Below are 15,556 nucleotides of genomic sequence, written 5' to 3'. Positions count from 1 at the left end.
AAATTCTGGGCTTTGCAGGGTATTTGTGCATTTCATTCATCTACACTTTACTCAGGCCCCAGACGTCATTCTTCTTGCAATCCTCTCTGCTCTCCTCCGGTTTCAGTTGGAGAGATGGCAGCTCCAGCAGCACCAAATATTTATGTTTATCGCAGTTTCAGGGCCATTCATCTGAAGGGCTCAGTGCAGGACGATGAGACCCCCGCATCCCCCCTCCCCCACCGCCCACTGTGGCCGCGCTGGGCAGGTGTCTGGGTCCGGACTCTGAAGCGAGCCTCAGCTGCGTGACTGGGGGGCCTTGCTCCAGGGTGTTATCTGGGAGGTGCCCCCCCAGCCTCCCAGATCGCTAGAGGGGTCCATGGCACAAAAGAATGTGAAATTGTTTTGTGAACTCCACCCTCCCTCCCGTGTCTCCTGCCTGCGAAGTTGGTCTTGTGGGCCCACGGTGAGGAAGGCCTGGGGAAGAGGAGGGGCCGCCGGCCCAGGCCCCTGGCGCGGATATGGCGTTGGCCCCGTGACCAGAAATTGCTTCTAGATCAGTGGTTCCCAATGTGGGGCACATGCCCCCCAGGGGGGCAATTTGATTTTTTAAGGGGGGTGGCTATTCGAGAATGAGTTGTTATTTTTGGCATTTCTTATGGTTCTAGGGGTCTCATAGACAGTATGTAAATATATATTGTGATATACTAGTATTGATGCATTTCAGTTCTCTATTATATGTTTTGAAACTTTATTTGCTGTTTTTCATATCACTTCATATTATTATTATTTTTAGCAATTTCTTAGTGATTTCTTCCTCAGTACTTCCACTGTCCTTTTGTTCTTTTATTTTTCTCTTTCAGGGATGCCATGTTCTTTGGAAGCTTGTTTAGACCATGTTAATGGCCTTTTAGGCTTCCTCCACGTGAATAGGAGTTCGCTTTTTGAATAATAAGAATTATGTGTTTATATGTCACGGTGGAGGGGGGAAATATCGGGATGTTAGAGGTGCTTAGGTGGGGCGTGGCCAAAGAAAGGTTGGGAACCACTGTTCAAGAGGAAAATGGGGGAGGCAGGAAGACGGGGTGATGGGGCCTGCCCTGCCCGTTGCCTGGCCTTAGCTGCTGGGCCCAGCACAGTGGGAGGCGTGGGACAGGGCCGCCAGCAGGTCCTGGCTCCCGCCTGTCCTGGAGCAGGCTGTCCCCTTTCTATGCCCCGGGGAACCAGAAAGCTGGTTCTAGGGGAAGTACAAGCCCTTGCCTTCCTTGAGCCCCTGGTACAAATATTTTAGAAAACAAAGTTGGACCCATTCCCCCCATCAAGCCCTGCACCCTCTGCCCAGAATTCGCAGCCACCTGGGGCCTGGCCCAGTGCCCAGTGCTCCTCTGCCCAGCCTGTCCCCACCTGAGCCCCTCCCAGCAGCTCTGCTGAGAGCCCGGTCTCACCGCCTCACTCGCCTGCTCAGGACCCTCAGGGGCTCCTCACAGGCCAAGGGTGGGGGCCGGACTTCCTCATAGGACACCTGACCCTCCTCCTCAAGTGACCTGGCTCCAGCCGGTCATTCCCTGTGTCCCAATTTACACCCCGGCCGCACGGAACTCCTCGCGCAAAGGGGCTATTTATGCCCTCTGTGCTCATGCCATCCCTGCCGCCTGGCATGCCCTTCTCTCCTGTCTGGCTGCCTCCTGCTCATTCTGGAAGGCTCGGCTCCTGGAAGCCCTCTCTGACCCCTACCGCAGCCTCCTCTCAGGGCCCATGGCATGGCCACCTCACTGCACTCCCACAGGGGTGTGTCCGGTCTAATTCAGGAGAGCATCATATGATCCACTATGAAGTCATGACAGAAAATGTCCTATTATGAGACACTCTATTCTGCGATACATTAGAGTTCCCTTTCTGTCATTACATTAGATTATATTTGTAGGTGACCTGTTACATGATAGGTGATGGGCTAGAACCAATACACTGTGTTTGTTACACAATGTTATTTGGGGCTTGTCACACAGTAGGGCCCCCAAATAACCACACACTGTTCCTTCAACTAAAATCCACACTGTGGGGGCTGACCATGCTGCGCTGACGGCAAAGACTCTAGGGAAGGACGAGCCAGGGGCTTCGGGACGGAGCCAGAGAAGGGCCAGGGCTTGTCCAGACCTCTGTTCAGGAAGCTGGTGCCTTCCCCCTGGAGTCAGTGAGGAAAGCTTTGCATTTATCACGGGAAACCCTCAGCCAGCAGCTTACACTCCCGGGGCCCCTGTTTCTCACTGCTCAGAAGGCTGAAGGCAGGAGCTGCTTCCTGGGCCCTCACCTCATGGCCACACAGTGGCTCCCACGGCCCCCAACGGCAGGGTGCGGGTCTCAAGCAGAGAACGTGTCTCCTCACCAGTTCAGCGAGTCCTGCCTGGACATCTCCTACCTCCCGTGAAGTCGTGGGCTCCTCCTGAAACTGAGAAAGACATGCAGGGCTCTCGGCTGGGAAGGGGCAGGGTGAACAGTCAGGTGGCTCATCCCTGGGGGGCTGACCCTCCCCTGTGACAAGTGGTTTCCTCCCCAGTAGGGCTAACCTGTGTCATCACCTCTATCAGATGGCAGAGCCCACTTCTGCGAGCTTGCCCACCCTCACGGCAGCCCTGCCAAGCGCGTGCCAGTGGAGAGCCCGGCAGCCCGGTGCCTGTGCACAGCACTTCACAGTGTGCCGAGCCCGTTCCTGCCCGTTCTTCCCTCGACTCCGGTGGCAGCCTCCTCGGGGCCACATCACTGACCCTGGGGCCAGATGAGCAGGCTGGGACCCAGATCACCCAGGTCGCACAGCTGGCGGGCCGGGTGGGGCCAGGCAGGCTCATCTGGCCCCATGAAGGGAGTGCTCCTGAATCCAGGCGCTCACTGTCCTCCGCTCTGGCAGGGGAAGGTGTGAGCGGCAGGGGGTGTCTGGTAGTACAGGGCCTGGAGCTGGGACACCGGGGTCTGCATCCCTGCCCAGCCACTCGGGAGCCTTGTACCCTCAGGCACGTGCCTGCTGCAAGCTCCACTGTGTTCATAAAACACGGGAAAGTGCGCCCGCGGGTGAGCAGGGCCCCAGGAAACAGGCCAGGCAAGGGCTTGTCAGCTAGGAGCGCAGCACCGGCCGAGGGCTTCCTGGAAGACACGGCTGGTCCGTCAGGAAGGTGGGCAGAGGGACCCCGAATGTCCCTTCCCCACCCAGAGACTTGGAGAGTGATTACCAGACTGGTTGCTGACCGAGAGCTTGATTCCTTTGCCAGGCAGAGGACACTGGGTCTGCCCCTCTGCCGTCTGCCATGAGAGAGAGAGAGAGAGAGAGAGAGAGATGTATACACACCTGCACAGGTGTGCTGGCGCGTCTATAGGCACCATCTGTCAGGAGCAGATGGAGGGCCTCCCCTTCAGGTGGGAAGGGGGTGCACACTGGGTGATGGCTGAAGGTCTCCGAGGGGTTCAGAACGTGTCCCTCTCCCCTGGGGGTCAGGAGCACTTAGAGATGGGCCCGTGGGGGCAGCCCGTGAGCCCACCCAGATGGAGAACAGCTACACCGCGTTGCTGAGAGTCACCCACCCACTCCATGACCGTGATATCCTGCTGCCCCCCCCCCCCCGCACACACACACACAGGACGAGGGTGGGCAGCCTGCAGGGCTGTATTTGCAAACCCATCCCCTCTACACACCCTCCTCACTGCCCACCCACGCCACCTGTTCAGTCTCCTTAGTTACACGAGCAGAGGGAGATGGAGAGAGCAGGAAGGCCCCGCACATTTACTTAAGAATAAGTAGTTTTGAGTGTTTGCTACGTGCCAGGCAGCGTTCTGGGTGCTGGGTCCCTCGGAGATCCAAACAAAGGCCCCGCCCTTTGGAACACAGCGGGACACGCGAGGCCAGGCATGGACGCGCACCGGAGAGGAGAGCCGGTGGGTCGGGACCTACTGCTTGCAGTCTGTGCTTACAAGCTTGACTCCCTGGCGTCTCAAATCAGAGCAGCTGAACAGAAACGGCCTTTTGACGTGGGAGGCCAGCTCCTGGAGCAGGTGCAGTGACAGCACCCAGAATCGCAGCCAGGGGCCTGGTCGTCTGGGAAGCAGCAGCAAAGCACACGGAGCAACGCCAGAGGCTGAGAAGAGCCAAGAGACCTGGGGCCATTGCGCGTCGGGGCGAAGGGCCCCACACGTGTCAGGGGCCTGGAGAGCCTTCTGTAGACGGACACTTCTGGGCTTGACCTTGAGTTGTCAAGAGGAAGCTAAAGTACATGCAGTAACGTCTGGCTGAGGGTGCAGGGAAGTGCATCCGTTGTTGGGAAAGGACCTGCCCACGCTCTTTGGCACGGAAAGCGAGAGGCTTCCTTTCCTCCGTAGGGAAACGTGCTCCTCCTGGGACGTCGGCGTGGGGAGGGCAGGGCTCCTTGTGGTTTGCTCGCGGCAGGATCCCCAGTGCTTTGAATGGAGCCTGGCTTGGTCTAAACACTCAGAAGATTTTTGCCAAATGCACGGAATGATGGAAGCTCAAGGAAATAATGTGTCCCAGTCGTCCTCCGCAATAGCTAATGGGCAGCTCCTCTGTGCCCTGTACTGAGTGGGGCCTTGGCACTCTGAAGCGGGGACGCAGTGCCTACCTTGAGGAGCACGTGTAAACATAGACACCCCACGTGTGTGTGTGCTCTGGCATGTGGCTGCCTGATGCTGAGTGCTGGGCTTTGTGGCCAGTGTTCTTTAATCTCGCTTACCATCTCATGCAGTAGATTATTATTATTACCACTTTATAGATAAAGGAACTGAGGCACAGAGAGGTTAAGCAACTTGCTCAGAGTCACACAGCTGATAGAATGGGGAAGTCAGGATTCAAACAGAGGCTGCCTGATGCCATAGCTGCTCCGTGTACCCACGGTGCTGAGTTGCGTATGCTCACACCTGTGGGCGTGGAGAGTGTGTGTGTGTGCATGAGTGTGGGTGGAAGAACTGTTTCTCTTTCCAGTTGTGGCCTCTCCCGTATGCATCTGGGAGCTACTGTTGTGTTGCCACTAACAGTCCGGGTGGTAGTGAGTCAAGAGCCCCCAAGCCGAGATGCCCCATTCCTGCTGAACCCCATGCTGGCTCAGGGTCTGTCTGTGCAGGGCTTAGGGGTGATGGGAAGGGCTCGGGGGGTGTTTTTCTCATCTTAAAGCTGCATTTTCACACTGTGCAGAAATCATTAGGTTATTTGGGCTGTCCAGGGATCCTGTGGTCTCTCCCAGCCACCCTATTGTTGCCGCCACTGATCTTGAAATACCCAGAGCTAGACTCCTCCTGGGGAGACACACTGTGGTCTGTCCACAGACCAAGCGGCCAGCACTTTGGCATGAATGGCTTGTCTGGTTGGCGCCCCATCACTCCTGCTGTCTCTCTGTGGTCAGGATTGGGGAGGGGAGGACTGGGAGAGGCAGCAGAGTGACGGGCAGCAGCCCCCGCCCCGAGGAGGCAGGCCTGATGGGGATCCCGGGTTGGGAGTGTGTGTCTGTGTGGTGTGGAGGCCGGGAGGGAGCAGGCCTTCCTCACCTGGCTGCCCCCCCCCCCCCAGTCTGCACAGCTGTCTGCTCCCCTCCAGCCTGGGTGCCTCCTCTGGCTCTGGGCAAGCTCATGGGTCCTTGAGCTTCTGGGTCTGGAAGAGCAGCGGGTAGCCAAGTGGGATTGGCTGACAGCTTCACAGGATGGGAAGCAGATGGGAAGCTGCAGCAGCTGGGCCGCAGGCGTCGCCGGGCCAGCTCGACCCTCGCGGTGCCCTGCACTGTGGGTGGATTGGGGGCCAAGAAAGACAGATAGGCTGACGGACGTGGAGAGAGAAACACAGGAGAGGCCAAGAGGGGGTTGGCACAGAGACGTGCAGGCAGAGCATGGAGACAGAAACAGAGATTGGCAGCCAGAGAGAGTGGCCGGCAGCCCAGGAAGGAGTCAGCACGGCGGGGGCCTCGGGCTCCCTGGGCCCTTGCAGCCTGGCGGGCTCCGTGTGAGCTCTGGCCCAGCCCTGCCAGCGCCAGGACTCCCGGGGCCAGCCACCTTCCCTTAGGCTCCAAGGGACAACGGCTGAGATTTTCTTAGAACCCAGGGAGGTGGCGGCTGGGTGGATGGTTTGGGGACTTGCCAGTCCCGTTTGCCAGTGAGGAAGCTGAACTCTGCAGGGGTCGGGGTTTGCCTGGCTCTGCTGCATCCCTGCAGGGGGGCCTGGGCGAGGGAGGCAGCTGCTCCTAGTCTGCAAAACGAAAGCAGCAGTGGTCGTCCCCGGGGACCGTGTGCGACCACAAGTGCGAAGGGGTGCAGCGTGGTGCTGGGCCGAAGCTGCCCGAGTGATGGTGGCTCTGAGCTCCGAGCCAGAGCCACTCGCTGCTATTCCCAGGCCTGGGGGCGGACAGGGGTGTGGCAGAGCCCTCAGGAGCGCTGGTTGGAGATAGGTGGGGTGAGCGAGGGAATGATGGCAGTGGCACCACAGTGAGTCGTGGCACAGAGGGATGTAGGGGGAGTTTCTCCACCTGCAGTGGAGGTGGGAGCCAGGGGCTAAGAGACTGGGCTGGAGCCGGCCCTCACTGCCCTGGACGGGGAGACAGCGGGGGCACAGCCACCAGAACCTCTCCCCCCTGGAGCTCTCCTTTCAGTGGGCGGCAGGAACCCCAAGCGAGGCTGCAGGACAGTGTGGGGTGCAAGCTGTGCACGGACAGGAAACCCGAGACCCAGCTCCCTCTGAGCACCTTGGCACAGAGGGGCCCCGGGGTCACCTGCTCTCATCCTCAGCGACCGGTTGTTCTGGTCGTTCCGCTGTAACGGTCGCGTAGGCTTTTATTATATAGATTGTATAGATAAAGAAACTGAGGCACAGAGAGGTTAAGCAACTTGCTTAAAGTCACACAGCTGGTAGACTTAGTTGGATGCGGTGGTTGTTTCTCACTGGAAGGAAAGTTCTTCTGCATGACATCGACTGACCCTGAGGTCTGGGCATACCCACTGGCCTCAGTAAATGAGTGGTTTGGCCTGCCAGACCCACCCATGCCCAACCTGGGGAGCTGGGGCGTGTGGGGCAGGGAGGCCTCTGAGCAGCTCGGGCAGCTGTTCCACACTGCGGCCGGGGTCCCCACCAGCTCAGCCACCGCCGGTCAGCGGCCTGAGGAGCAGAACAGATCGGGGAATGGGCGGACCGGCAGCATTTACCAGCAGCATTTACCAGCAGCAGTGGTTTGCAGCTTTCCCCTGGAGCCGGGCTGAACGCGGCCCGGGAGAGGGACCGGAGCCCCAGTGCCTGTCACAGAGCTGGCTTCCAGGAGGAGCTCAATCAATCTTTGTTGAGTAAATGAATTTTTCTCCCGATTCATGGTCCCCAGGCAGACTCTCCTGGCTCACCAGGGGCTCTGGCTGTAACTTCGCAGCTCGCAGACGCCTGAGACCTCCACGGGCCCTCCCAGCCTGGACACAGTGTGATCCTTGATTCACGCCATGTTCCTGCCCTCCGCACACAGCGGCCAACTCCAGCTGCTCATAAATTTTCTGCCTGTCACCCGTGGCGCCCAGGCCAGGCGGGGTGGGAGGCGCTGGGGGTGGCCCGGCCGTACCTGCTTCCAGCTCCCTGGGAAGTGTGGAGGCTGGAAGCTCGAGCCTGCGCTGGTGCCCAGAATAACCTCGGCGAAGCCGGGCCCTCCGAGAAGATGTGGAAGCAGATCTGCCAAATGCAAAGATGCATGGGCTGCTGGGGAACACATAAACACCAGCTCACGGCGCGGTTTGCACGGCATAATTCTACTTCCATCAAATACCGCATCGGTGATGTCGCAGAGGGAAAGGGGCACCCACCCGGTGCTGTCAGGGGTTTTCTCTTGATGGGGAGATCGAGGTGATTTCATTTTTTTTTTCTGTTCACTCCTCTGTGGTTTCTAATTTTTCTATAATTAACAGGTGCTACTTATGCAGATTTTTAAAATTTTTAACAGCTTTTATCAAGATTAGTTCACCCATTTAAAGTATACAATTCAGCGGCTTTTCGTATTTTCACAGATATGCGCACCTATTGCCACAGTCCATTTTCAGAGCATTTTCATCCGTCTAAAAAGAAACCGTACGCTTTAGCTATCATTTCACTCCTCCCCGCTTCCACCCCCAGCCCTAACCCCAGGCAACCACTAATCTGTATAGTTCCCTGTTCTAGACATTTCATGTGAATGGGATCAAATATAGGTGGTTTTTTGTGTCCGGCTCCTTTCACTTTGCATGCTGTTTTCAAGGTTTATCTTGTTCTATCATGTATGTTGGCACTGCATTCCTTTTTGACGCCCAAGTAATATTCCATTGTATGGGTATACCACACTTTGGTTATCCATTCATTGGACGATGGACATGACAATGCAATTTTTAAAATGGTGTTTATTTTTTTTTAAAGAATACATTGAAATCAAATCGCTCAAGATGGCAGTTGGCTCAAAGTGACTATTTCTGGTTCCTTGTTTTGAGACTTTTCAGCCTGTTTATTCTGTTTTCAAATACCAGTTAGTCAAACTGAGGAGCCAGCTCTTTGCGGGAAAGTAAGCCGGCGCATTCCGGCGCTTCCCCCACGCGCCAGGCCCGACAGGGCACAGCTCCACTGTCTGAGTGATTCTTTGTAAATGAAGAAGTGGGTGCGACTAGTGTGCTCATTTAAGAAGGAGGAAACCGAGCCCTAGCCGATTTGGCTCAGTGGATAGAGCATCGGCCTGCAGACCGAGGGGTCCCAGGTTAGGTTCTGGTCAAGGGCACATGCCCGGGTTGCGGGCTCGATCCCCAGTGGGGGGCGTGCAAGAGGCAGCCGATCAATGATGCTCTCTCACCATTGATGTTTCTATCTCTCTCTCCCTCTCCCGTCCTCTCTGAAATGAATGAACATATATTTTTTAAAAATAAAATAAAATAAAAATGAGGAAATGGAGGCCTGGAAAGACTAACCAGCTGCCCAGGGCCCCACAGCCCCCTGACGCTGTGACCAAGATGAACAAACCCCAGTGTTCAGCATTCAGAATGGGACACTTCCCCCCCCCCCCCCCCCGGCTTCTAGCCCACATACTGGTGTACTTAAAAGTGAAAGGTGAAATAATGCTTAATAGTGTGGGTCTCCAGAAATACTTCTCCCATGTCCTCCTTTCTTGTCTATCATATTTAAGTTTTAAAATAACACTTGAAACCTGACTTCTCTTTTTAGGACAAACCAATTAAAAAAAACCTTTCAGAATTTCAATCCCATTGGATAACTTTTTAAAAATATATATATTTTATTGATTTTTTACAGAGAGGAAGGGAGAGGGATAGAGTTAGAAACATCAATCATCTGCCTCCTGCACACTCCCCACTGGGGATGTGCCCGAAACCAAGGTACTTACTTGCCCTTGACAGGAATTGAACCTGGGACCCTCCAGTCTGCAGGCCGATGTTCTATCCACTGAGCCAAACTGGTTGGGGCTGGATAACTTTTTCTGCAGGTAAAGGCTGTGTCCGAATGGCTTAAACATAGGAAAATGTCTAATTTGAAAATAGTGGAAAATGGTTAAGCAGATAAAGTGAACACCAGTGACTGAAAATGAATTTAAAAGGTAGAGTAATTTAGGAAGCGGATATAATTGTGTTTATTCAATGCCCCGATGTGGCGAAATTACCCTGCAGCACACAGAAGTGATCAAGAGAGGAAACCAACCCACTTACAGCCAGGGGCAAGCTTAGGAAGCAGAGGAGCTGTGATCAGGATGAAACACTGGACGTGAACAAGAGCAAAAAAGAGGCAAAATTATTTCAGGATTCACAGTAACTACCAAAAGTTCCCCTAAAGCACAGGCACATTGACAAAAAGGCTCAAATGCTATCTTGGAAATAGGAAACACACCCTGTGGTATATAAAAGCTACAGTGGCCATGGCCAGTTGCTCAGTGGTTAGAGCACCGGCCACAGACGGGAGGGTCCGGGTTCGATTACCGGTCAAGGGCATGTACCTGGGTTGCAAGCCCGATCCTGACCTGGGTTGAGGTGTGTGCAGAAGGCAACCGATCCATGTGTCTCACACCGATCTTTCTCTCTCCCCCTTCCCTCCCTTCCACTCTCTCTAAAAATCAATGGGGGGAGGGGGTGCTATAGTAAATAAAATCCCTGCAACTAGAAATATTTATTCGCTTGTTCAGCTAATACTGATTGAGATGCTGGGCAATACTGACAGATGGGCACTGTCCTTGGCACTGGGACTACAGCGGCGAACAGGACAGACCGCATCCCCGTTCTCGGGGAGCTGATGCTCTGCCGCCAACGAGCGAGCAAGTGAAACGGTGGCTCCTGAGTGTGATAAACTCAACCCCTTCGCCTCAGTGACCAGATCGCCTGGGTCCGACCCAGCACGGCAGACCAGCTGAAAGGGACCGGAGAGGCGGTCTCGTTTTCAGCGTTTGTGTTAGCGGCAGAGCCTGTGTTTGAAGGGCATCTTACATGGTGGGGCGCGGTGGTGCAGGGGGTTCTGTAGGACAAGAGCCTTGCCCAGCCGCACCCAGAGCCTTGGCCACAGCAGAAGCAGCGCCACGAAAGCGCAAGGGGGTAGGGGCGGGCGGGGGGATGCCAGAGGCCCTCCCAGGATGTGCTCCTCACACGGGGGTCGGGTGGGTGACGCTGCCAGGTGCCTGTGCATAGTTGTCACACAGTGGGGAGTGTTGGTCAGCCTACTCCCTGTGTTTTCACTCATGGGCACACACTCACCCTCCCTGCCCACCCCTACCCAGCTCCTTCTGAAGAGACGGCCTGGGCAGGTTTGTCTCCCGTTCCTCAGCCAGAGCTGATGGGTCCAGGGGGAGAACCCGGACTGAGGCTGGACCAGTCGAGGTCTCCACTAGGCGTTGGGGGTTGGGATGCTGAGAGCCGGGGCCAGTGGGCAGGCAGGCAGGAAAGAAACAGATTCCTGCAAGTGGCCTCGTGCTGGGTTTGGCTGGCACCCAGAGGGAAGGCCCGCAGATCGCCCCAACGGAGGTTTCCAAGCCCTTGGCCGCCGTTCCTGGGACCCCCCCTCCACCCCCACCCCGGCCCTTTTGTAGCCTTAAGGAAGCTTTACTTTACCAGAAGGTTGAATAAGTTTCTACTCGCGATGCACTTGCAATCGCATCATCCATCGAATGAGTTCGGAAAACACTGGGTAAATAAAGCCACAGGAATTTCTCTGCTGCAGGACTTGACAGAGCCTTTAATATGCTAGGAGGCACAGTAGCCTTCCAGGATGGACCAAGGCCTGTGAGGTTTCCCAGACTCATGAGATCCATCTCACTCCGCTCGCGTCCCGCAGAGCACCCTTTGGGGAGTGCAGACCCACATACGACCCCCTTGCTGCACCAGCGAAGGCCTGCAAGCACAGAGAGGGAAGGCGTGCTCCACGGTCACACAGCTGGGGAACCACGGAGAAGGCCCGGGCACCTCGGGCCTCCCAGGGTGCTTCCCACCACGCCCCAACTGACCCAAGGCTTCCTGGGGCGGATGAGGCATGTGCTGGGGTTCCGGGACCCAGCTGGGTGGTGGGAACACAGGTCCAGTGTAGGCTCGGGGGGGGGGGGGGGGGGGGAAGGGTGGGGTCAAGAACTGCAGGTCAGGCCCTAGCTGGTTTGGTTCAATGGATAGAGTGTCGGCCTGTGGACAGAAGGGTCCCAGCTTCGATTCTAGTCAAGGGCACATGCCCGGGTTGCGGGCTCGGTCCCCAGTGCGGGGTGTGCAGGAGGCAGCCGATCAATGATTCTCTCTCATCATTGATGTTTCTATCTCTCTCTCCCTCTCCTTTCCTCTCTGAATTCAATAAAAATATTAAATAAATAAAAAAAGAATTGCAGGTCAGGTCTTGGCCAGAGACACCTCATCTCCCTTGCTCTTGGGAGATAGCCCTGGCTTCAGGAGGGCCTGAGAGCTGACGTACAGGCAAGCAGAACAAGAAAGGAACTCCGCTGTCCTCTGCGGGGCCCGCCCAGGCATCCAGCGCCAGGATGACGTGGGCTGTAAATCACCCCGTGGACCACAGACCCCGGGCCATCCCCACGGGTTTCCTTTCCTGCTTCTTAATCCTCCTCCTCAGACGGGGTAACAGAAAGCAGATTCCTGCTGGGGCCGGCCGCGCACCGCAGGGGCCGGGGGATGTGAGCCAGGACTCACCACATCAAGATGCTCCCCGCTCTCACTCTCCCCGCTCCTCCTCAACCTCTGTTTGCCGGAGGACACACCCTCCTGCTGGCCCAGCTCCCTCGCCGCCGCCTTGGACCCCACTTTCAGCCTCGCCCCAGCCTCGCCCCCTGGCTGCCTGCTGAGCGGGGCGCCCCAGGACTGTGGTTCGCAGGCCCTCCAGCCTGGTGGTTTGGCTCCTTCCCGGCTCCCCGAGCCTCCGTTTCAGCAGCAGCAGCCCCTGTGTGGCAGGATTAACGCTGCCGATCTGGATTCAAATCCTGCTGCTGCCAACTTCTCGCGCTTCTTTCCCTGAGCCCAAGCCGGGGCTGCCTGAGCCGGGGTTGCTCAGCCGGCGCTTAGGGGGATGTGAGGAAGTAAGTGCCCTGGCAGGTTGGTGGTGCCTGACAGATGTTTGGCTTCAAAAATAAGTGCTTAGCTGTTTGGTCAGGGTTGTTGCAAATCGGGAAGGAAGTATTTGGAACTGCTTTACTCGGGGTGTGCTGGGCCGGGTTAAGGGACTGCCGTTACCCGTTCGCATGTTTGGGGTGGACTTGGGGCCCTCACAGAGCCTTCCCCACCAGCTCTGACCCCCCAGAACTAAAACCCCAGCAGCCCATGACCTTCCCCATCTCCTGGCCCTGCCCTGGAGCAGGTCACACCCCCAGGCCGGTTTTCTCACAAGCAACACCACGTTCAGCTCCCAGGGTGAAGTTTCCCAGGGTTAGGACTGAGGAACTTAAAGGTGGACTAACCTAGGATTTTCCAGTCACGCTCCTCGGCGCCCCAGGCTCTCGCGATGCCCAGGGATGCAGCGTGGGAGGGAATGCAATAGCACTGGGCCCCCCTCGATGTGTCCCCCTCGCCCCGATGCTCCAGGTAGCCCAGAACCGTGTTGATCCGTGTTCTGTGTTAGGGGCCACGGCTCAGACTCATTTCTAACGCTTACGAGAAAGCTTGAACATTCTCCACCTGCTCCAGTCGTGTCATTTTACAGACGAGGGCACTGAGGCACAGAAGCTGCGTCACTTGTCGCGGGTCATCCAGCTGCAGGTGGCTGGGCTGCAACTAGCCCGCCCCTGACGCCTGGTGTGGTGCTCTTGTCGACCAGGGCAGGGAAAGGGCCGAGCACACCGTCTCCTAGGGGCAGGCTGACGGGCATCCCTCAGAGGTGTGATCGGGCATTGTGGTCTCAGGACCAGGAGTCCCTGAGCTTCCTGTACCCCCTGCTGCCTTGCCCATTGCCCCAAACCAGCACAATCAGCAGTGGCTCTGAAATGCTGGGGTGATGGTGGTGATGGTGGTGGCTGTGGTGATGGTGGTGGTGACACCGTGGTGGAGGACGGGTAAGGGGACAATGTAGTCCCTGGAGGCAGCCAGTCCTGGGTCCAAATGCTGGCTCACCCACTCTCTGCAGCCCCTGCCTGGGCCCATCCAGGGCAGCTGTGATGACCGAGCGAGAGCAGGGGCTGGGGGGCTGGTCCTGGTCGGCCTCTGGGAACCAGTCAGAACGAGCAGGGGCAGCTCCTGACGGTTGGCTGTGTTTTTCAGGAGTGACCGGCCCTGCGCTGGACCAAGGACATGCTGTGGGCCCTCTTTCCAGTCGAGCCCGAGGAGAAGGGAGCTCGCCAAGTCCAGCCTCGTCTTCTTCAAGGTGCCGCCCGATGCTCAGACCACTGCCTCTCAGGGTCAGACAGGAACACGCTGCCTCCCTCTCACCCTCCCGCCCTCCCGGCCACTCCACGGTGACTGCACTTTGCCCTCTGCCTGGCGGGGAGGGGAGAGCTCAGCCTCCCTCTTGCCTGGGGCCCGAGGCCCACCTTCCGGCTGCAGCAATTCATTGCCAAAGACACCACAGAGACACTGAGCAAGACGTGGTGAGGAAACCCCACGGAGAAAAGCCTCACTGGTGCCCTGTGTCCTGTGCCCTCCTGGTGCCCGCCTTCCATCTCAAGCCAAAGACGAGCCAGCAGTTCCACCAGAACTCATGGAAAGGAGGGACGTTTGGTGACCACTGGGTGCACCTGACCTTCTGACCTGGACCCTTCTTTTTACACTGAGCCCTGAGCTAGTGGGGTTCAAGATAAGCCCCCGGGGGGTGTGAGAGGTGGGCTGGGGTGCCTGTCGGGAGTGAGATCTGAGGTCCCGACCCCCTTCTCTCCCTCTAACCGGCTGCCCAGGCCTCTGGCCCTGGTTCTCAATGTTTCCTGGGTCCAGGCTTCTCTTCTTGGGCTCTGAGCACCATGGGAAGGGGGGACGCGGGGAAAAGAAGCAACATTGACCACCCTATACCCCACCCCAGGGACCTGCTCAAGGAGACCTGCCTAGGGGGTCTTTGCTCCCCAGCCAACACTCCCTGCCCATGGCCGGCCCTCCTGGCCGGGAAAAGGAGATGGCGCCTGCTTGGAGGCCAGTGTTCTCTTACTAGTTTCGCAGGGGGCCGAGGGAGGAAGGGACCAGCGGAATGGGCCAGTATGTGGGGGAGTGGGCATGTGTAACGCCAAGGCCTTCTCCTTTCTTTGCTCAAACGGCCAAAGCTGTTCATATCTGTGCTCAACCGTCTGCTTCAAATTGAAGTAAAAGCCCCAACGTGTAAAGAAAACGCTTGTGTCGAGTGGACTCTGTGGGTGAGCAGGGCTTTGACTGGTGAGTTGGGGCTGGGGTGGGTGCGGGAGGAGGGGAGAGGTGGATCTCTGCCTAGCGATTGGGGGCCCTTCAGGAAGTGGGCAGTGTGTGTGTGTAAGTGCGTATAAGTGTGTGTGTATGTGTGTGTGTGTGTGCGCACACAGGAGAGCAAGGGGCAGAGGGGCACTCCCCATGGCCTCCGCCTGCACTAATGACCAGGGGGCCTGGCAGGAACATGTGGCGAGCTCGCTCCACTTCGTGCCTCACTCAGTCCATAGCACAAGTGCATGAGGTGGGGGCTGTACTTTCAATCCCATTTTATAGATGAGGAAACAGGCCCCATGGAGCCATGGCTAGTCGGTGACAGCTGGTTCTCAAACCAGGGTGGCCTCACTCCAACTCCTGTGCTCTTAACCCCTCCAGCCCCAGGCGGTCCCAGCTCTAAGTCCTTGGGTGGCCTTGTCACGTCACCTCATCCCAGTACGCGTGCCTGAGACGGGGCAATAAGGGCCCATTGCAGATGGGAGGGTACTAAGAACCAGGAAAGGACTGTGTGGAAGGGCTGTGTGGGTGGCAGGGCTGCCCCGGGGAGGGAGGCGAAGAGGGAAGAAGGCTGTGCTCATGCGGGATGCACCTCTGTCCCTGTCCCTCCCGTGTCATCCTCTCCTGTCTGCTCTGGGGGCTTCTGGGCTGGGGCTGGGGTGTCTGCGGGTGAAACACTGTTAGAAGCCGCCTCTTGCACTCATGGCCCCTTGCAAGGACCAATATCTGGGCAGAACCCAGGGACCAAGATTGCTCA

At 57.3% G+C, this 15,556-nt stretch overlaps 1 protein-coding gene across 1 annotated transcript in view; it reads left to right on the top strand.

Moving 5' to 3' along the window:
• ATOH8 (atonal bHLH transcription factor 8) overlaps positions 1 to 14,726 on the top strand; it is a 33,039-nt gene extending 18,313 nt beyond the window's left edge. Inside the window, exon 3 of the mRNA XM_081101298.1 lies at positions 13,684 to 14,726. Within this exon, the coding sequence (XP_080957424.1) occupies positions 13,684 to 13,689 (6 nt within the window). The 3' untranslated portion in view covers positions 13,690 to 14,726. The remainder of the gene's footprint in view (positions 1 to 13,683) is intronic.
• Positions 14,727 to 15,556: the final 830 nt, after the last annotated feature.

This window comes from Myotis nattereri, assembly GCF_964212035.1.
Source record: "Myotis nattereri genome assembly, chromosome: 10".
In the NCBI taxonomy this organism is placed as follows: domain Eukaryota; kingdom Metazoa; phylum Chordata; class Mammalia; order Chiroptera; family Vespertilionidae; genus Myotis; species Myotis nattereri.
Note: the sequence above shows the minus strand (reverse complement) of the source record. Positions and strands in the feature narration are given on the sequence as shown.